The 23,470-nt window shown below is 40.7% G+C and overlaps 1 protein-coding gene across 9 annotated transcripts in view; it reads left to right on the plus strand.

The window, feature by feature from the left end:
• The window catches only part of LOC113515662 (protein furry), a 239,400-nt gene that overhangs the window by 199,255 nt on the left and 16,675 nt on the right, over positions 1-23,470 (plus strand). For 8 of the 9 annotated variants that reach the window (XM_052896473.1, XM_052896475.1, XM_052896476.1 and 5 more), the window contains 18 exons: positions 3,002-3,125; positions 4,216-4,394; positions 5,058-5,174; positions 6,380-6,549; positions 11,832-11,927; positions 12,666-12,860; positions 13,628-13,794; positions 14,247-14,505; positions 15,221-15,343; positions 16,412-16,515; positions 16,936-17,139; positions 17,923-18,120; positions 18,737-18,916; positions 19,592-19,720; positions 20,416-20,547; positions 21,402-21,564; positions 21,730-21,911; positions 22,335-22,409. In XM_052896473.1, coding sequence (XP_052752433.1) covers positions 3,002-3,125; positions 4,216-4,394; positions 5,058-5,174; positions 6,380-6,549; positions 11,832-11,927; positions 12,666-12,860; positions 13,628-13,794; positions 14,247-14,505; positions 15,221-15,343; positions 16,412-16,515; positions 16,936-17,139; positions 17,923-18,120; positions 18,737-18,916; positions 19,592-19,720; positions 20,416-20,547; positions 21,402-21,564; positions 21,730-21,911; positions 22,335-22,409 — 2,797 coding nt within the window. The remainder of the gene's footprint in view (positions 1-3,001; positions 3,126-4,215; positions 4,395-5,057; positions 5,175-6,379; positions 6,550-11,831; positions 11,928-12,665; positions 12,861-13,627; positions 13,795-14,246; positions 14,506-15,220; positions 15,344-16,411; positions 16,516-16,935; positions 17,140-17,922; positions 18,121-18,736; positions 18,917-19,591; positions 19,721-20,415; positions 20,548-21,401; positions 21,565-21,729; positions 21,912-22,334; positions 22,410-23,470) is intronic. The other variant, XM_052896478.1, reaches the window with a different exon arrangement.

The raw sequence follows: 23,470 nt of genomic DNA on the forward strand, positions 1-23,470 counted from the left end.
AGTTTTTTTTTTTATTTCTATTGCAATATGAGCTAATAATATGTAAAACCAAATTTCAAGTAATTCCAAATTTCAAGTCGCAAGTATTACTTGTTGCTGAGTTATAGTGACAAATAGACGAACAAAGTCGCACCATAAGGCCTTCTTAGTACGGAACCCTAAAATGTCCCGCGATCCCGCCGCCATCACTACGTTGTCGCTATGTGTTAGTCTGTCTACAGTAGTTTTTGTTAGATATAATATAACCACGCTCCTATAAAATTATTTGGAATTGGCAATAGGATTTCTCTTTTTGTAGCTTCTTAAAAAATATGTTTATATTGTGACTGTTTCGCAATTCCAGCCACATTTCTAAACCGATTTGCACAATACTTGCTTGATGATTGCAAAATAAACTTTACTCCCATGTTGAAAGTGGCCGTTTCTTTTTGCGTCGAAAAAACTTTTGTAAGGAAGCTAAATTTGTATTGTATTTATTTATATTGGCTTTGCTCGCGTACTGAAATTCGGGAATACACGACTAATTCCGCCTTCGATAGGAGCCCTAATTCATGAAAGCGGTTCACGGTCGTATAGCGAGCAGCTTTTCTGTAAAATTTGGTTTTCTATTTCGTAACATGCTTCGTTCTCTTCTTACTTTGTTTTTTAAACTGATATTATATTTAAACTCTATATTCTTAATTTATAATGGATATATATATATATATATATATATATATATATATATATATATATATATATATAATAAACGTAATATTATACGGAAAATATATATAGTCGTACTTACATAAATTGTCACTATCGACATCTGGAAAACTAATCGGTCGAATAAGCATTCCACGTACGCAGCCCCCCATCGCCTAGGTGACGATTATTATCACTAATCTCCGACTAAAGCTCGCTTCTAGTTGGAAAAATCAGACAGGTTACTTATCCATAGGAAAGCTTCTAACTTTTATCAATTTACACTCACTTATTTCGAATAATCGCCATACTTATAATAATCATATTTTCTACCGTTTAACCATTTCGTAATGTATGGCTTCTATACGATACGTAATTCAGAGTTTCAGCGTAATTATTCCGTAGTATTCGAAGGATAAGCGAGCCGAAGTGACAAGTCACATAGCTTGAAGAACGACGACGATAAATGCATTGTAGGACGACCCCCCACTAGATGGAGTGACGACCTCAAATGCATTGCAGGCAGTCAGTGGATGCAGGTGGCTCAGGACCGTTCTTTATGGCAGTCTTTGAGGGAGACTTATGTCCAACAGTGGACGGATAACGGCTGAACCGATGATGATTCGATTGATGTATATCCAAAGGTGCAATACGTCAACTGTCTATCATTTACGAATTAAGCAAAAAATGGATGGCTTACTAAACTCTCTTCAAAGAAATTTCTGTCGCCCAAAATTGCTTACTTTTTTTATTCGACACTATGAGCTGTGCTCGTGAGTTATGTGGAGCGAGTGCTGCTGTGAGTCCTTTACTTCGATCCAGTCACATATTTTGTGTTGATCGACGCCCCAGAATGAATCGGACACATTCAAAATCCATAGCCGCGGGGTGGAGTCACATAACCGATACGGGGATGCGTAGTAAAAGAATCACTGTTTAGGGAGCGTGTTGATGACACTACTAGCGTATTTATCCCGCCGCCACCGGATCCCGTTTAAAGAATAATAAAGATAAAGTTTTATCCCCGAGTTGTAAAATGTTTTACGCGTAACGTCTAATAAGAGGATCGTTTCCACGATAAATCTTATCGGCCGCCGGCGTGTGGGCTGTTGCGAATACTTACGCAACTTGTGCCGCTTATATTGGGCCGCGCGACAGGAATTCTCTATGGATGGTGCGCATCTACTTACCTACCATTGTACGTTGTTAATCCAAAATTTAAAAAAAAAACATGCGAAGTTGCGTAATACAACTTTTATATACGACTCGATACAGCGATGTTATCCATTGTAACCATTGTCTTTGGTCATGCATAGAACCATAGACATCACAGTAAGATGTAATGACTAAATTATGAGAACTATAGTGCGTATCAAACAAATATTTGCGTTTTATTAAATCGAAAACAGGCTGTTATTAATATAGTTAGTATCCTTTTAAGGGAATGTTCCATCCGTAAAACTTAAAGTTTCCCCTAAGGGAGAGTGGAGCGAAAAACTATAAAAAAAAATGTAAAGTTTTTGGTACTAACTTCTGTTAAGTTAGTGCGACAGACTAGAACATATTATTGGACGTGACATATTATTATGCGAGTCTTAAATTTGTTTATTGTTTTTGTCGTGTTTCTTTAAACAGTACAGAAGTGTACTTAATTTTACTGCAAGGACACTGCCTTTTTCAACCAACTTCAAAAAGAAGAAGGTACTCAATTCGTTTGTATTTTTCTTTTGTTATCTTTGTTACCTCATAACGCCGTCAGTTCTAAAACGACTTGAACTTTTTATCTATAAGGATATACTTACATATTAGTCCCATAGAAATAGAAATTTTATCAAAATCGATCCAGTAGTTTAGTTTTTAGATCAAAGTAACTGGTTTTGCCTCAATTCAAATTGTTCTTTTTATGGGATGAATTTTTAATTATTATATATATTCTTTATTGTACTAAAACATACAGTAACAACAATAAGTTAATAACAATGTTAGCAAAGGCGAACTTATCTCTAAAAGAGATTTCTTCCTATCAACCTAACACAGTAGCATAGGAAGTGAGTGGGCAGTAGTAGTGCTAAACAGAAATTAAAATAAATATTTATATAACCATTCATAATACATTATTGTCATTATACAGGATCTAACAATTGTATAATAACAAAAATATTAATTACTGATTTAACATTACGTATTATTTTTACTCGGTACTGTGATTTTTTTCCTTTGTGATCATCTCTCCCCGGATTTGCTCTGCTACGTGGCCTTCCTCAGTGAGAGAGAAAACTCTCTAGTAGTGGATACTCACTAATGTTGTTAATTTCAGTAGCGGCAAAGCGCCGGAGACGCCGGGCTCGCGCTCGCAGTACAAGCGCGCGTCGGCGCCGCCATGCGGCACGCCGCCCGCCGACGAAGAGCCGCCGCCGCCCTCCGACAGCGACGCCACGCCGGTACGTGTACACTTGCCATTTCACGCGTAGCTTACACTGCCACACGGGACGGACCTGATGATGAATGCCTTATGTCCATTATCTCCTAATACAGTAGAGGATTGTCATTATCTACTTAATTATCAATAGTATATTAACTGAACACTCAGGTTATGGAATGAGCTCCCTGCCGAGGTTTAGACTACAGCATGGGGTTCTTCAAAAGTGGGACTAAGAGGTTTCTTCAAGGTCGGCAACGTGCGCGTGATACTTTTGGTATAGCAAGCGTTCATAAGCTACGGTAATCGCTTACCATTAGGTGAGCCGTATGCTTGTTTGCCACCTCAGTGGTATCAAAAAAACTGTGTATATTAATTGATTAAGGAACTTCATCTTTATGTTTTTACAAATATTTATATAAATTATAATTATTGACATTGGTCTATACAAAGGAGGTATTTAAGAAAAAATTATGTAAACGTGTTAATAAGGGTCTTAAAAAGATTTTGTTCTCTTTGTCTATATGTTTATTGCGGTATCACGCAAAACAACCACCTGCATACATCAAATTAAATGCGGTTTTTACAGTATTTTTTTCTAATCGTTCATGAAGATGTAACTCAAAATCGGGTGTATGCTTGTATATTCCATCTAGAAATAGTTATATGTTACTAAATTCCACGCGAACAAAATTAGAAAAGTTATGCAAAAGCAATGCTAAATAAATATTATTAATATTATATATAAAATAAAAAATAAATATAGTTATTCATAAAAAAAATATTTAAATATTTCTGTATAGTATAGCTTAAGTCCATAAAGACTTTGGAGGAAAAAATTCGTATCTATTTTTAATCCCTTTTGTCTCCCATTTTTTTTTTCATAAATTTCCATAGATCGTAATTGGAAACTACTTTTAAATATAATTTTAATAAAAGCAATACCAAATTTAATACGCATACATCAAACATCTAATTGTTACAAAAATTTTACATGAATTGGAGACTCCAAATAAACTTTTCCAATACTTTTTAGACTCATAATGTTAAATGCACCGAGTGTCAAGCGTGTGTGTAGGTAGCGTCTCATGTTTACGTGGTGTCGTTATCAGACGGGCCTGTGCCCCGAGTCCGTGACGCCGACGGGCGGCAGCGCGCCCCCCACCCCGCAGGAGGCGCGGGTGGACCTTCCGCAACCGCGACCCCTGCCCATGCCCGAATACGGCGGTTTCTTCGCGAGACTCACTGAATACCTGCCCGATAGCAATCAGCCCATCTCCGGCTTTCATAGGTGAGTACCTACTTCGCATCTACGTCTACTCATATGTACTGTATAACGTCTGTTAACATACTTGGCAAATATCTTCACACATAAATATTTTTTTTTATATAACAGACCATAAAATAAAAAATAAAACCCGACACACGCTGAGGGCTCCTTATGTAAATATATAAATAGGAAATAAAATTACCTTTATTGCACTTCTTATTTTGGGTCATAATTGTTATTAAAAACTGAACCGAATAAATAAGATAGATAGATAAATAGATAAACACTTTATTTGAGCCATTTATGACACACGTAAATTAATAAATAAATTTATACAATCTGATTATTTACATTTTTTCAAATATAAAACAAAAGATGAATATTGGAGATATGTTTTCACCAAGTGTGTTGCAGTGACCCAAAAAGGCTACAGCTCAGTGATAGTTTCTATCACTGTCACTAGATCTATCTATCTATCTATCAAAAACTTCTTAACAGATTTGAAATTGGTACGCAGTATTTACTTTTAAATTGTTGAAAATTTTGTGTGGCCATTCTATGTATTTCACTGCCCTTCAAATCGAAACACAGTTTGGCTAATCAAACAGCTGTGTGATGGCAAAAACACGAGTGGGGCAGGAGTACCGAAGTAGAACGTTTGTACAAAGACCCCCTGGTTCTCAGGTGCAACGTGGCGGTGATGCTGCTGTGCGACGTGGTGCTGGACGGCGTGGAGATCGACTGGTCCATACACGTGCCGCTCATGCTGCACATCGTCTTCCTGGGCATGGACCACACCAGGTAACGCCAACTTGACACCCGTTTCCACCTTAGCTTATCTCTAATTCAGTAAATTGACAATATCATTATCTATAGTCTGCAGTGTCCCACTACTGGGCAAAGGCCTATCCAAAATGCTTCCATCTTCCACGATCGTCGGCTAAAATATACCAGGTTTTACATAATTGAATCGATTGGGTTTGTCTGTCCATCGCATATAAAGTCTGCCGTTATTTCTTTTTGCATTTACTGTGACCAAAGACATAGAAATAAAATTAATAAAAAAATTAATACAGAGTGAAATTGTGTATATAAATATAATTAAGTTTTCTTTAAGGGAATGTTTTACTCGGGAAATTAAATATTATTTCCAAAGAAACGTGAGTAGAGAACGTTAACAGATTTAGTACTACACATGCTTTCATCATTCGATAGTCGGACGGAAACCTCTTAAAGCTAAAAGTTTCACTGCTAACATTCAAAGGACGCTCGTGTTTACCATATTCGTACTCAGTATTATTATAATTGTATGTGAGAATTAATAATAATAATAAAAAAAAACACAAAAAAACACTGAAAAACTAGCTAAATACACAGATATCTCTATAGAAATAACATCCCAATGGCGAGTTCATACAGTAAAAACAATACCAATAGTTTCATCTACAACGGGTGTTATCCCGAAAACCTCACACACAAGTCTCCATACATTATGTATACAACCCTCCACATGTATATTCCTCCAAAAAATCAGCAGTTTTAAATATATGTCGCCTGGCCCGTAAGTTCCTATCATTGAACTGACATTCCAAAAACACTTGGCTTTGGCCCGTGTCTAAAACTACCTCTAAAAGAGAGATATAACAAATTAAATAAAAAAAAAATCACTGTATGAAACATGCGAGTACGTACTGTTAGTATATATCGATGTATCGCTTGCGGTTGGTGGATGCGATCTGGACGTCGGTGTGGGTCCACGCACGTGGATAATGGGTTATAATGGTATGGTAACCCCGTCCGCGCTACCGGTATACACTGGCGGGGCTCCAGTGATAGATGACTGATGAGGATGAAAGCAGGTCAGTTAGCCCATCTTGACGAATTCAACCAGAATTAGCCACGATGGTTTCCAGGGGGGACCACGTGGAGGTCGACCTGCAGGGTATATTGCTAGCAATGGGCCTATTTGACCTCATTACTAACAATCCCTTCCCCACCCCGTGCAGGTGGATAGTGCACCAGCACTGCCGGCAGCTGCTGCTGAACCTGCTGGTGGCGGTGGCGGCGCACCACGACCACCTGACGGTGGCACGGGTGCTGCTCGCCAGTCGTTCCGCGCACCTCGGGCTCGGCGTGCCGCCGCCGCATCTGCCGCTAGTGCCGCACAACTTCACAGGTAAATCACACTTAGTTTATTTAGTAACATCTAGCGTACATACAGTACTATAGTGTTAAACTACCTTCAGACTATTACGTCAAGGTCACGGTACATTCTCGGCCCGATATCAATGTGGTAACAATAATTATGTATTCATAATTACTTGATAAGATGTTACAAGACCAAGATCACAGTGAAAACAAACCGTGACTCACGTTACGGTGTGAATGCAACTTTATCGACATACATACAGTGTGAAGTCCAAAACAACTTTTAATGAGGCTGTTTCACCAATGAACCCTTGAATATTTTCTCCAAAAACAAATTGAAAAACTACAAAAACACTCACGTCGCACCCAGCTGTTCACTTAGTACGGGAGTCTTTAAATTCTTTGTCATTTTTTCAGTTGTCTGACTTATAATAATAATAAAATATTTTCTGAAATTCGAAGATCAAAATTGTGGGCATCAATCCGGAATATCTTAATTTTTATAAATTTTTTTTTTTATTTTCGTACCAAAATTTAGTATTAGAATATTCATTATGCCTATCCAGTAGAGATCAGTAATGATTTTTTTTTATTTCCTACTATGCACTACCACTCGTAGCCACACATGAACCTAATCCTAAATTAACACATAAAATAATAACGATCACTCTCGGATTCAAACTTAATATGATTTGCATATATAATAAATAATCTTGACACGTCTTACTGTCCAAATAAATCCCTTAAAAATAGCATAGAAGAAAAATAACAATACGGTCGGCGTAGTTGGAAAACTAATTTTCAATTTTTGAAGTTGGTTAGATAGTCGCCATTTTATATTTTTTCTTCGTTTTGTACTTATAGTCGATGGTTGTGTAATGAATTGAATCGACGTTTAACAATTGGCCTACAACTAAGTATTAATACGAAATAAATATTAATATATATAATATAATAAATAACAAACAATGAAAATCAAAATAGAAACGGAGAGGCGATATATTTACTCAGAACGTGCAGTGGTAAATTGAAAATATTAAACCTCCTAATAAACAAGTTCCTTGCTGCACTGCACACATTAACGTGTCTACATGACTCTAAAGATACAATCTCCTGTAAAAAAATACGAATCACGTCATCGATTGCTTGGGTACCTCTGTCCCATTCGTGTTTCAACCGTAAAGCAGTTGTGTTTGCATGGCTGTGTTTCGGTTTGAAGGGTGGGATATGGCGTGAATTTACTAGGTACAGAGGAATCACATCTGAGTCCTCAGGAATGGCAACGCATGGTGGGTATCATGGGCGAAACAGTATACTCTGTTATGTCCATGGTACCGCTCATGTCTATAGGCGACGGTTACCACTTTCCATCAGGTGGGCCGTCAGCTTGTTTGCCATTCTAAGTTGTATAAACTAACATTTAAATATACACAAAATTAATAAATTCTGTTTACACTTGAAAATGCACAGTAGCGCGAGATTGTAACTTTGAGGTTGGCTATCGTATGCTACCGAATGACATTGTGGTTCCTCCTCACATGTGATTTCTTCGTCGTTGGTTTGAATTGTGCTAATAGCACGTTTGGTCCCGGCATAGAGCTGGCCACCCCTTCCTTTCCCGTAGGTGTTTTCCATTTCCATTAATTTTGCGAGTTCACTAAATACTTGAGACTCAAATTGTCGCCCTTGATCAGTGGCGGTATAGTCTGAACGCCGAAAACGACAAATCCATCCTCCGTAAACCACTTCAGCACCAATCTCTGCAGTGATATCAGTAACTGTCCAAGATGTCCCGCGGTCGATTATACTAATTAAACACGTGCACGCTCGTGTGTTGTGCGAGGTCATGGTCCTACGACGTCAATATTTACACGTGGGGACGCTTCGCCGGCAAATATACTGCAAGCGACACTCTGGACGGTCGAGATTTTAAGCATGATTCACACCACCTGTTTACATTTGCATTCGTCTTTCACCGAATATTATTTCTTCCAATTAATTACCATGTTGACTTTTTACCAGGACCGCTCAAGCTGTGGTAACCACTGCGAACCTTTTTTCTAAATTGTTGTAGCAAACATAGACGAACGACTTCAACGGAATTATCACAATATATTCTGTCGTTTGTATTCGGTGTTCGAATAAGTGACATACACAACCACTTGGTCTGTTCGAGTTTTTTCTTATACCACAGATGTTACAAGCGTACGGCCCGTCTAATGGTGAACAGTTACCATAGCGCGTTGCCGACCCTGAACATGTTTTTTTTTTTTTATGAGTGAAAATGGCACGGCAACCCCGCCTGCGCTAACGAGATACGTTGGCGGAGCACCAGTGTAACCGATGTGACCGATGAGGATGAAGTAGGTCAGTTAGCCCATCGTGACGAATTCAATAAGAATTGTTCACGATGGATTCCAGGGGAAACCACGTGGAGGTCGATCTAATAGAGTATATTGCTAACAATGGGGCTGTCAAACTTCATTGCTAACAACCCCGTTTCTCCTCCTCTCCTCCGCATACATGTTGTCTATGAGTGCTAAATTGTGATATGTACTCGTAATTCAAGTATCTAATCCTGCTTGGAATATCATTAACCGAAATTTTCTTGTTAAAAGTTAAATGAATGGTTTGTGGTCGATAAAAAATATGAACACTCGATAAATATATTCCCAATAGCTCCTGTCGTATTCAGAGTATTTAGTTTTGTTTGTGCTTCTGTTAACGATTTGGAGAAAAAAGTAAAAGTGTTCCAATCTCGAATGAATCTTTGTTGTAAAACTGCACCAATACTTTTTAAGCTGGCGTCGTTTATTAATGCACTCGTTGTATCGAATTCTTGCAATGCTATAGTTGTTATGCTTCTTGATTCTTCTGCCGGTGAGGTCCACTTTTGGAAGCCCGGTGGAAGTGTGCATAATGTGGAAATGTCCTTAGGCAAACAGCCTTCCGAAGAATGTCTTCTGGCAGTTTCGATCAGTGAGGCAATAGTCTCATCGTTAATAACTGCAACGGGTCACCACCATGAGTGTAGAGGGGAGGGGAGATATTGTTAGTAATGCGGACTACCAGTCCCATTACTAGCAATATACTTTGTCAGGTCGACCTCCACCTGGTCCCCTTGGAAACCCTTGTGCTGAATTCCGGAGCATTCATCGCGATGGGCTAACTGACTTGCCTTTCCATTTTCATCTATCATCCCTCACTGGTGCCCCGCCAGTGTATACCAATAGCGCAGGCGGGGTTATCATTCCATTATCTTGTCACGCACTGTCACACAGGTTTAATAAGTAAACCATTTACTTAGTGCACTGCACGCACTCTATATCGATCTTTACACAAATATCTTGCACTGAAATTGTTAATTACAAAAAAAATAATAATAATAAAGCGACTATCCAAAATTTACAAAAATTGAATATCTCGTGTTCTACCTACGCCTGTGAAACCTTCATCCTATAGCCATTTGTTTACTGTATACCCCAGGAGTGACCAACCGGTCGATTGCGACTCTTAGGCCAGTCGATCGTGGCGAGGCAAAAATACCAGAGGGAGACTTTGTACAAAAGTCGATTGCTTGGGTACCTCTAGCCCAATTCGTGTTTCTACCGTGAAGCAGTTGTGTTTGCATGGCTGTGTTTCGGTTTGAAGGGTGGGATATGGCGTGAATTTACATGGTACAGAGGAATAACACCTGAGTCCTCAGGAATGGCAACGCATGGGGGGTATCATGGGCGAAACAGTCTGTAATATCCGTGGTACTGCTCATGTCTATAGGCGACGGTTACCACTTTCCATCAGGTAGGCCGTCAGCTTGTTTGCCATTCTAAGTTGTATAAAAAGAAATATTTTGCTAATCTAACGGAAGATGCTCAGACGTAATGCTCACACTAATATAAATAAGTAGTTACTAAGAATAATGTGCAGTTTTATGTTTTCCCTCTTAATAAAATAAAAAATACTACAATACTACATAATTGTGTTTCAATTTTATTACAATATTCGTACTGACTGTGTCCCGCAGCATCGTCCGCGTATATCCTGTGTTCTAATTCAAATCTTTTCACTAGTTTTTAAGTGAAAGACTAACAAACATACTTATAAACTTTGTAATTATAACAGTAGTAGGATTTATAAATTAAAAGTTCTTTATAAAACGAAGTTAATATAGAATAAATATAAACGTATATTAATGAAATATATAGCGTTTTTTTGATCACACAAAATTTTATAATGCAGTTATTCTGAATAGAAATATTGAATATGTCGCTATCGTTAGTTTGAAGCATCCTGGACGTTACGTTTTACTCGTATATGAAGCTGACTCTACTGTACGTTACGCACTCCGCCGTACACTTGCACGCAATTGTGTTTGCACGTACACACAGTAATGATACTAACTGTACCTTAATGCTTTCTACACTTATGTACTTGCACCAGAGGGAGACTCTGTACAAGAGGCGTCTGCTGGGGTCCCTCTCAGTCAGCCCTTGTCAGCATTTCAGTTTTAGAGACGAGATGTGAGGCGTAATATCTTATTCTTTAAAGATGGCTTCCCACGAGGAGCCCTATGCGGTTGTCGATATGTCTAAAATGGCCACGGTCCTGTTCATGTCTATAGACGACGGTTACCACAGTCCAACAGGTGGGCCTTCTACTTGTTTCCGATTTCAACTCACATAAACTACCAGTTTTTAAGACAAATCGTACATAACGTGAAGCAAAAATTAGGTCCTTTAAAAATAGATTTATTTTAAATAAAGTAGTATACATAATAGAAAAATAACAAAGGTCAGTTTGTATTAATATTAATATAAGGAATAACAATATATACAATTGTATATGACACAGACATAGTTGGACTACATTTCTACAATAACAATTTTCCGGAAGGACTATAAATAGGTTTTTTACTGTTGTCAATCAACCATATTACAAGCAAGAGAAAAGAAAACAGATTAAGATAACAGATTGGATCGCCATAAGATCTGTTCATTGACTACTTTCTTGAAAAGTCTAGCTTTCTGCCTATATTCGCATCCTTTCACTTCCTCCCAAAGTTATGGTTGCAAGAATTGAGCAAATTTATTCTATTTTTTTCTATAAATTTTCTTGATGCAAATTTATTACACTTGGATAGAGAAAATTCTATAAATGCTTCACGAAGGACATTTTATGAAAAGAACGTGTAACGATGTTACACACACGATGCCAAGTTGTCCGGTGGTAGTGGTAGTGGTAGTGGTAGTGGTAGTGGTATGAGAGGGCAAGTGGACGGCGTACCGACTGTAAGGCTATGTTTATATACAGAGCCGGACGCGGCATTGGACAGTTACCCGCAGTGCGCGCACTCGCCGCGCTGGCACGCTCGCTCGCTTAGCTCAGACCCGCAGCTCACGCCCGAAGGTAAACGTTACTAACCGAACACGACATGCGCACGCGCACGCGCACGCGCACGCGCACGCGCACGCGCACGCGCACGCCCACACTACACCATCGAAACTAACCCACCAACACTATGTTGCACTCACTGTGGATTGTTTGTTAGACCGCTTATTATTGAATTTGTAATTGCAAATATAGAAACTATTTCTTATTTGGCCAGGTTATTGTACAGTATATACGAATATTTAGATTTGAAATTAGATACAATAAAATACAAATGTGAAAAAATTTACCTAAAACCTAACTGCGGTTGCCAACAAGCCTGCCAAGCGTGGCAACATTGACAAAACCTCCCGAGGGAGAGGCCTATGTTCAACAGTGGACGGTTAACGGCTGTTATGGTAATGATGGTATAATAACTATATAAAAAAAATTAAGAAAATCGTTTACTAAGTACTTTATCGGCACACATATATTATCATTTGTTTTTTTTTTACATATAATAACTACTCGTCTGACTATTAGATAGGTAGAAAATTTATTAGCTTCTGTAATAAACTCAAAAGTGCATACAAAATAACATTGTTTTGTACGATTCAACTACACTATGTTAGACTGTGTATTGAATAATTCTAAAAGTGCTTATTTCAAGTTGGAAATAATTATTAAAATATTAGAATGGCCAATGTTTAATATATCTGTAATTATATATGTTTTGTATTGTATAACTTGTATGTAAGTATGTGTTGCACTATGCAGGCGAGGCGGACAACTACCCGTCGCTGCCGGTGATTGTGACGGGCGAGGCGGAAGGCGAGGGCGAGGGCGCGGCCGACCCGGAGCCCGAGCCCACGGACTTGCCCGTCGCCGACGTCATCAAGTCGCTCGTGCACTTCCTCGCCAACAGGCCCACGCACATGCCGCTCTGGCAGTACGAGGACATCACCGCCAAAGGTACTACCGACTCGTACGCACGCCACGGTGCCTTCAAGAGCAAGAGAGTTCGTTAATTCAATTAATTGAATTAATAATTCATTCGTAATATTGTCCAATATTCAAGCAATTCTATTTAATAATTATATTAATTTAAAAAAATCAAGCAATTCTAGAATACCACTGAAATGTTCATATCTACGAATATGGTAACAAAGTACTAGTAAATTAGTAGACATTAATTCCCGTAGACCAGGGGTGACCAATAGGTCGATCGCGACTATTAGTCCAGTCGATCGTGGCAAGGCAAAAAATATAATATTTTACTAATCTAACGGAAGATGCTCAGAGGTAATGCTCACACTAATATAAATAAGTAGTTACTAAGAATAATGTGCAGTTTTATGTTTTTCCTCTTAATAAAATAAAAAATACTACAATACTACATAATTGTGCACTGAACTATGTTGTTTCATTTGAGATTTCAAGAAGTATTTAATTGGTACATCGCACAGGGTTTCTTCGCTAAATAGTAGACCTTGGATCTAAACAAGTCAGCCACTCCCGCCATAAACAGACGTCAGATTCGCAAATGTTATTAAAAAAAATGTCGGCCTCGTCGCCCAATATATTGTATCCGTTGTTGTCTACTAGCTACGTAGCTTACTTGTCTTTGAAAACGTATATTTGCGTATAGTTTGTATATTGGTATACATTGGAATAACACAAAAATATTGTTATCTTTATATATGTGGTAATGAGTGTATGTTGTGTTGTGCGTGCGTTAGTGTGGACGCTGCGCAGCTGCCAGCAGATGGCGACGCTGGTGCGGCACGTGCTGCGCGTGTTCCGCGAGTCTCTGCCGCAGGCACTCATCTCTGAGCGTTGGGCGCAGACCGCCCTGCAGCTCGGCCTATCCTGCCCGTCCAGGCACTACGCCGGCCGCTCGCTACAGGTACCAGTATATACTAGTTTCCCCTGTCCATCTATCACAAATAGCAAAATTATAAATTTTTCAAAACGCGATGATTAATTTTATCCTTTATGTCAACCTTGTTTTTCCACAACTATAAGTATAAATTTTATATTTATATAGTCCTTTGAGCCGGATCAGCATAAACAAATTGATACAATTTGTTAGTGTGCGTATATACCTCCATTCATACCTATAATAGTGAAAATTCGACATATCACCTACATGTCATATCCCTATACCCTCCCCACTCTACATATTTGTTGTAGTCAGCTATCGAACTATCAAAATTGTTTTCAACTGTAAAAAATATATGCATATGGCCTATTCAAAACACTAAGCTGATCTTTGACTGGTTTTCAAAACCATAAGTGGTTTAAGCGTTTTGTTAGTGGGCTCGTTTTCTGACGAGCGTGGTACGTTGTCGGGCGCAGGTGTTCAGGTTTATCGGCGTGGCGATGACGGGCCGCATGGTGTCGGACATCCTGTCGCGGCTGGTGGAGACGGTGGCGGAGCAGGGCGAGGACATGCAGGGCTACGTGACGGAGCTGCTGCTCACACTCGAAGCGGCCGTCGACTCGCTCGAGTCTAACTTCAGGCCTCTGGACTACATGCGCGACATCTTCAAGTCCACGCCCAATTTGAACAATAAGGACGGCGGGCCGCACACCAACGGCGGTGGCTTCGCGCCCGGTCTGTATTTTATATTACATTTGTACTAATAGCAAGTACAATATATCGGCTTTTACTAGTTGTATTGTATTGTAACAACTATTATTTTATTGTCCAAACCTTTATCCCCTTATTTTAAAAAACTAAAACCTTGATATTAATGTATTTTAATTCTTAAACTGTTTTGCCATTAAAAAAGGAAATTTACCTAAATGTTAGTAATCATGAAAAATTATGATGTCTAATGAACAAGGTTGTTAGGAATTATTCTTTATAAAACCATCCCGTGTGGTCCCGGCGTAGAATAGGCCACCCCTTTTATAACACCCACAGGAAAGGATCCTGTGGGTGTCATAAGAGGCGACTAAAGGAGGGTGAGGGTTAAGCAGCAGCGTCCCTCTTGAGACATCTCTAAAGCCTAACTGCGGTTGCCAATCCGCCTGCCAAGCGTGGCAACTACTGACCAAAACCCCCCTAGGGGGAGGCTTATGTTCAGAAGTGGACAGTTAAAAGCTGATATGATGACGATGAAAATCCATCTTGCAATATTTTAAGGCCACTCCATCGTGACTCTATCTCTGGAGATCACGTTTACTAAAATATGTCGAATGTTTCTCTTATTTATTCGCAGTGTATCATTCCATCGTCTCTCTTATTACTGTACCTATGCGTGTACGTACATGAATGGTCGTGTATGAATACGTGTATGACGGTGTGTGTATGTGTGTACGTGCAGGCAAGCGTTCACCGGGCGTGTGCGGCGGCTGCGTGCCGAACCACACTCGCAGCACCAGCTACTCGGTGACGTACTGCGTGCGTAAAAACAACACGCCGCCCGCCGCCGACAAGCACCAGCACGGTAACTACTTAACGGTGCTACATAACACACGTCACACCCCACGCTCCACACACCACATTCTATGCGCCACACGCAATGCGTTACATGCCACACGCCATGCGCCACATGCCACATGCAACACGCGATGCGCTACACGCCATGCGCCACATGCCACAAGCCACAAGCCACGCGCTCTCGACACTTGTATCGGACCTACAAATACGTTAAACAGTTATAATACTTTGAGGTTGATCGACCTGTTATAGCTATCTAGGTATGGTTTAATGTATTATATTTATAGAGCCCTTTTGTAATTTGCATCCCTCTCTTGGAAAATGTTTATAATCGAAATACTGTAAAGATTCGATTAAACGGCCTAATTGTTGTCGGAAGGCATTCAAATCATTGAATAAATGTAAAAAGAAACAATTTGATTAAACTGTAAAGGTATTTTTGTATCTCAAAAATTGATATTCTCTTGTGGAATAGATATGCTTCAGGTACCCACTAATAATTGCAAATATATTTAATTACTTTTCCACATTTTCGCAAGAGACTGCCTCTAAACCCTTACTCGTAACCAGTTTAATTTCGGTTTGTGTTATTTTTTAATAGCACCCTGGATTGCGTTACAGATCAGCGTGTGTCGTTGTTTTATGGGTATTTGATATCCCGTAGACTATTATAAGTTGGTGGGAGAACACCCCTGTATAGGATCAGTAGTGTCACCGCATGGAGTAACTACATACACGCCCCACCATCACATTTTTTTTTTCAAACACTAAGATTACACACCTTAGTTGGTTCATGACGACCTAAACTTGTCCACCAATATAATTGTTTATTAAGATATTAGAAATATATTTTTATAATTATCAATGTACCTACATATTTTGTTACATGGACTAATGATCCGGATGATTATCCGGATATTATATTGGTGATTACCAATTCGTATAACTAATGTCCGGATAAAGGAATCTTTAGTATAAATATTATCAGATAGTCTTAGAAATCCAAACTATAACTGTACCTATGTTTATGCAAATAAATTATCGAGCTACATAATTGTAATACGTTTGTTCGTAGAGCGCGTACGAGCGGGCAGCGAAGCGGCCAAGGGCATCTGTTCGAATTTATGCCGTTCTCGGTCCGCGCAGTCGCTCAAGCTGCTCGGAGATACCGCCACACAGGTAGGAAGCCTGATGACTCGGAGAACCTAAAGAAAAGGAAAGGGATCGTTAGTGATGCGAAGTATCAATCCCATTGCTAGCAATATACCCTGGCAGGTCAATCTCCTCGTGGTCCCGTCTGGAAATCATCGTACTGAATGTCAAGATTATCATCACGATGGGTTAACTGACCTGCTTTTTTATTTTCATCTTTCATCCCTCACTGGTGTCTCGCCAGCATATACCGTTAGCGCAGATGCGGTTACCGTTCCATTATTATTCAATAAAAAACATCGTAAACCTGTCGTCTAATAACCACATTAATTAATTATATGACATTATAAAAAAATATAATCTACCCCCAACTGTACATCCTGTGTAACGCTCATCATTAACCGTAACGTTTATCGCATTGCTACATGTATTTGTTTATTGGTGCAGGACGACAAATTGACGATCCTGGCCACGCTGTTCTGGGTGGGCGCGTCGCTGCTGGAGTCGGACTACGAGCACGAGTTCCTGCTGGGCGTGCGGCTGCTGGCGCGCGTGATGGCGCGGCTGCCGCTCGACCGGCCGGACGCGCGCGACCGCCTCGACCGCACGCAGGCGCACACCTCGCCCTCGCTGCACGCGCTGCTGCTCAAGGTTGCACGCGCACACACGCACACACAAGCACAAACAACACACGCACACACACACGCACGCACGCAAGCACGCACGCACGCACACACACACACACTTACGCACGCACATACACACTTATGCACGCACACACGCATGCAGACGCACACACACACACGCACGCACGCATGCACACGCACACACACACGCACGCACACACGCATACAGACGCACACACACACGCACATACAAATGCACATACACACGCACGCATTCACGCACACACTCTCCGCTCGATATGACCTAATTCCGTATACGCAACCGACTGCAGCCACAACAAAACTTAAAATAGTTACGAAGGAAGAATTCTTTCGAATTACCGTGATTAAACGTGTTCCGTTTTTCATTTGGTATTTTGTCTAAATTAAGTACTTAGTTGACATATTTATTTTTCTCTACGTCTAGTACGATTAATAAAAATATTTTTTATGCAACTTAAAATGGCAAACAAGCTGACTGCCCACCCTATAGAAAGTGGTAAACGTCACCTAAAATCAAATTCCCACCTCAATCAAGTAACTTATCTAATATTTTTGTTTTAATTTTGATTTTTTCTTTAATTTAGCTTAGAATTTCAAAAAAGCTTTTTGACCTATTGTTTCAATGTGCTGATCGTCGCCTATTATTACCTCCATGCTTTGCCATTCCTAGGAACTAAATAATTTATATACTCATAATACTAAACTTTATAATCAATTACATTATAGACTCTATTGTCATGTACTAAAGTGCATATTGCACATGCAGGGCTGCACACACCCGAACACCTACGAGCCTGTGGTGGGCGTGCTGGCGGACATGATCCCGCTGCTGGAGCTGCCAGTGATCGACCCCACGCAGTCTCTCGCCTTCCCCATGACCGTGGTCGCGCTGCTGCCCTATATGTTGCTGCACTACGAAGACGCCAACGAGCTGTGCGTACGCGCAGCTTGTCACATAGCACAGGTGATATTACTGTAATTATAAACAAACTTCGCAACTTAATCCATGCATATATTTTTTTAATGGATGACAATGAAATGGTACCCCAGCCTGTGATAGCGGTATACGTTGGTGGTGCATCAGTGAGAGATGATAGGTGAGAATAAAGCAGGTCAGTTAGCCCGCCGTGATGTATATAACAATAAATCAATCACGATGGTTTCCAGGAGGAACCGCGAGGAGGTCGATCTGACAGGGTATATTGCTAGCACTACTAATCCCCTACTACTAAGAATCCCTTCTCCCCCCTGATCAGGTAGCCCGACGTGATTAATACATCTAGATTTCAGCACGATGGTTTCTAGGGGGGACCACGTGGAGGTCGACCTGATAGGGTGCATATTGCTGACAATGTGACTGGTAGTCCGCAATACTAACAATCTCCCCCCCCCCCCCCCCTTCAATGCACAATTAGAATTGTTTTCTCATACTTATTTCTTGGGCTGAACGCTTTAGTTTGTAATTAAAGTCCCAAATAAGATGTGTGTGTATCCCTACCACTTTGGATTTTTACTTATTCGATGAAATGAACATGGTTTCTTGCTAATATTTAAATATTGTGTTTTATGTTTTGTTACAGTTCACGGCGGAGAAGAGCAAGAAGCTAGAGAACCTAGGCACGGTGATGACGCTATACTCGCGGCGCACGTTCAGCAAGGAGAGCTTCCAGTGGACCAAGTGCGTGGTCAAGTACCTGTGGGACACATACTCGCATCTGTCGCTGCACATGATCGCCTTCCTCGTGGAGGTGCTCGAAAAGGTAAGTAGCTGACGCAACTAATAGACGGGTCATTGTATTTCAAATTAACTATTATATTAATAGTTCGAATATAATAAAAAGGTCATCGGATATTCACGCATCTCGTTCCCTCAATGGCGTCTCTTTCTTTAGACCTTATTGCTTTTCTGACCTCATTGAAGCTATTAATGGAAATGTTTGGGTTTATTGTGGCATAAGATTGTTTCTTTGGCCGTGTGGTCCCGGCATAGAATAAGCCCGTGGGTGTCGTGAGAGACGACTAACGGAGGGCGCAGGGTAAGTAGCAGCGTCCTTCTTAAAACATGTCTAAAGCCCTGACTGCGGTTGCCAATCTGTCTGCCAAGCGGGGCAACTAGAAAAAACCCCCCAAGAGGGAGGCTTATGTTCAGCAGTGGACAGTTAGAGGCTGATTATAATGATGATGATAAAGATTATTTCTTGTGGGATCTGAAAGGGTAGCCTATTTTTACGATGGGCAATTGAAAGCTGACAACATGATGACAGTGTACCAGTATAAGTAGATACTGTAAGAAAAGTTGTCAACTAGCAGAGATACAGTGAAAATTTAGTTCTTTAAAAAGTTTAGGAGTTCTCCGGAAAAAAAATGTGATAAGCTTCATAGAATCATTCTGTTATTAACGTTTTTACTTGAATGTGTGTGTGATTGTGGTGCAGGGATCGGTGAGCCTGCAGCTGCCGGTGCTGTCGATCCTGCACTGCATGCTGTACCACGTGGAGCTGAACGCGCCCGCTGCGCAGCCCGTCAACGCGGACCTACTGCGCGCCGTCGCCAAGTTCATCGACGTGAGTCGCTCTAACACACCACACCCGCAACACTCGCACGCCACACTCCCGGGGGAAAGGGATTGTTAGCAAAGGAGTTTAATAGCTCCATTGCTGTCAATATGCCCTATTAGGTCGACCTTCACGTGATTTCCCTTGGAAACTATCATGAACAATTCTCATTGAATTCGTCACGATAAGCTAACTGACCTGCTTCATCCTCACCTATTATCCTTCACTGGTGCCCACCGGTGTATACCGATAGCGCGGGTTACCATTCTATTAACACCTATTAAAAGAAAGCCACACTCCCTCACACTACACCCTCAGCGCCTACACTCCCTCACACTACACCCTCAAAGCTCACACTCCCGACTTTCTCACTCAACCCCTTCCTCTCCCGCACTCCACACACGCTTATGAGTCTGACTTGTTCTTACTGCATGTTACTTCACAACCTAAACTGCTGTAAATTATTTATCCGGGGGGAAGGGATTGTTAGTAATGATGAAATTAGTCCCTATTATTATCAATATACCTTTTATCAGTTAATGTCATCTCTATTTTTAAAGTTTTATCATGAAAAAGTTGTTTAGGTATCTATTCTATTGGACGCCACATTATAATTATGAGAGAGTCAACATGTTGTTATTTTTTAACCAATGTTATTTGTTTCCTTATGGAAGTGATACTAACGATTGTGTGTGTCGCATCAGGACGGTAACAACTACAAGGAGGCGATGAAGATCCTGAAGCTGGTGGTGACGCGGTGCTCGACGCTGGTGGTGCCGCCCTACTGGGACACGCACGCCTCCTCCATCCTCGACACTGAGCTGCACGGCAAAAAGGTAGCCACCACGTGGACACGGTATAACAATGCCGTATGGCACTGTTCTTTTTTATCCTCAGGATGTAACTGGTGATTAGTTTACAAGCCCAGACACTGATACAAGAGAAGGGAAATTCAGAGCGAATATTAATTGTATATGCAGCGTGATCTTTAGTAGGCTAATATTAAACTGTTTTAGAAATACTTTAAACTGTCCACTGCTGAACATAAGCCTCCCTCTTGGATGGTTTACTTCCCGCGTAAGGGGTTTTTTTCTAGTAGTTGCCACTATTGATGGTTGGTTTGGATATGTTTTAACACGTTCACGCCGGGGCCGACTTTAATGTTTTTTGCTGCGAGACGGCGATCTAATTGATGCTACGCTACGTATACGTATCACCAGTGGTACGCGCTGCCAGAAAAGACAGTCTAGTGCGTACCGCCGGTGGTACGCACCGCCAGATAAGACAATCTAGTGCGTATCGCCGGTGGTATGCGCCGGCTTGAACGTGTTAAAAGGAATGCTGCTGCCCATCCCTCGCCCACCCTTAATCGCCTCTAATGACATCTACAGAAAAGAAAGCAGTGGCCTATTTTGTGCCGGAACCACACGGTTATATTTGTGTCACAAATACGTGTTCGTTAGATGATATTTATGACATCAGGTAGAAGGAGTTTTGGTAGAATTTATTTTTATTTACAACGAGCGAGGGGAAGTGCTAATAAAAGTTTCAGCTTTTTATTGTTCAAAAATATAATTCCCACATTAGGAGGAGAGTATTTTATCATAGTTCAACAAATTCGTTTAACAATATGGTCTTGTGTTCGATGAGTGATGTTACTTATTACATGTATGTTTATGTATGTGTGCAGGAGCTGCCCGGGCGCACGATGGACTTCACATTCGACCTGTCGCAGACGCCGGTGATCGGGCGCAAGTATCTGCCGAAGGCGGGCGCCGGTTCTGGCAGCCAGCCCGCTACCGGGCCAAGCTCGCTTTCCAATGCCTCCACTTCCACTACCACACCTGACAAAGGCTAGTAGTAGTACATATACTCACTTAATATTTTTTTGCACTGCTGTCTCTAATGTCTAATCGAAACTAGTCTCTATAACCAATATCGAAAGTTCAAAAATGCTCGAAACAGATACTGAAATTTCGGCCTGATATATTGTTGAATGTGCGGTGGTGGGCATGCAGGCTCGTCGGCGTCTGCGTGCGGGTCTGCGTCTGCGTCGGCGTCGGGCTCGGCGTCGACGGTGGTGGGCGCGGAGAGCGGCGCCAGTGCGCAGCCGCAGAGCGCCGCCTCGCCGCGACGTTCGCTCTCGCTGTCGCCCGCGGACGCGCTCGCCTCCGGCTGGAAGCGGCCCTGGATGTCGCAGGTACACCACCCTCGCATTAGCACTAGTCCACAGTAGTCGTAGACGTGAACTGGATATAATAGTTGTAACTCAAAAAATACTTCTAATAATAAAATTTAACATGGTTTGATTAATTTACTTTAAAAATTATACTTTTATTGTAATCTATTTAAAAAACAGTCTCTGCAGTCAATTTTTAAAAAAAAACTATATTTTTAACAATATTACACCTTTTTCAATGTTGCACTTCCTGCATATATAAAAAAACCGATTAATTTATACGTTCATTTACCATATATGTATTACCATATAATGTACGTAACTCTTATAGAGTTTAGCTCGCCTTTGTACATTTGATTTCAAATGTCATATTTCTATAATATAGTATATAACTGACTACCCATCACGTCAGTGTTGTTACTAAATCATTACTGTTTGCAACAGAGTCGCGTCCGAGAGTGTCTCGTGAACCTGCTGACGACCTGCGGCCAGAGAGTGGGCCTGCCCAAAAGTCCATCTGTAAGTAACGGGACAGACATCTGCACTAATGTACACTGTATCTCATATACTGTTAACATGTAATACGCGCACGCGTGTACATACATGTGCACACAGCGCTGCGCCAGCCGTGCTATACAGTGATCAGACAATAATGACGTTAATTTCTATCCATCGCTGCGTATAGGACGATTTAATAACCACTTTATGTTCTAAGGTAACTCGCATACGTAACGTATTATGTCGCAACCGCTTCCATGCACACTCGCACACGTCACACGTCACGTGCCGCGTGCCACCCGCGTGCGTGCGTGCGTGCGTGCGTACGCCGCCGCGTCGCCGAGTACGACACCGTGACGTTACACGTCGTACGGCCGCATCGCCGCAATCATTCCACATTAGTTTTGCTATCGCTTCTTCTTATATGTTTCAACGCATCAACGTGTCATCATTGTTTCGCTAACACCGCCTTGTTTCTGCTTGTTATACATTATGTCGTTATGTATACATGCATATAATTACACATAAATAACACATCAATTACTCGGTACTTGTCCAGACAGATGGTTAATGGTAACTCAATCAATTTATACTATAGGTGTTTATATATATATATATATATATATATATATATATATATATATATATATATATATATATACAGGACTAGGTATAAATACGACGGCACGCACGTTAAGTCTCCTAGTCTAAACGAATCCTTCCATATGGCACTTGACGTTATATTTAGAAGAAAAAGATATACTCCTTTGGCGTACTGTGATTTTGTACTCTGTATATATTATACAGACAAGAAATTAAGTGCAGTGTGTCTACCATGAGGTGAGTGAGTCACTAGAGCCTGCGTTAACTATTGATAAAATGCTCTGTTAGCAGTACTTTTAAATTTCATGTTACTTATGTAAAAACTATCTTCAATACGGACATAACGAATCGACTCTCATGGTACGCACACACTGATTATGAATATTTAAACGTTCAAGTTCTTATACTATTCGGTTTTTCAAATTCACATTTGTGTAGTGTTCTCTTTGTTTAATGTGGCACATATACAAGTGTAGGTA

The sequence above is a fragment of the Galleria mellonella genome, unplaced genomic scaffold (assembly GCF_026898425.1).
Source record: "Galleria mellonella isolate WM207_F2 unplaced genomic scaffold, CSIRO_AGI_GalMel_v1 utg33, whole genome shotgun sequence".
NCBI classification, from domain to species: domain Eukaryota; kingdom Metazoa; phylum Arthropoda; class Insecta; order Lepidoptera; family Pyralidae; genus Galleria; species Galleria mellonella.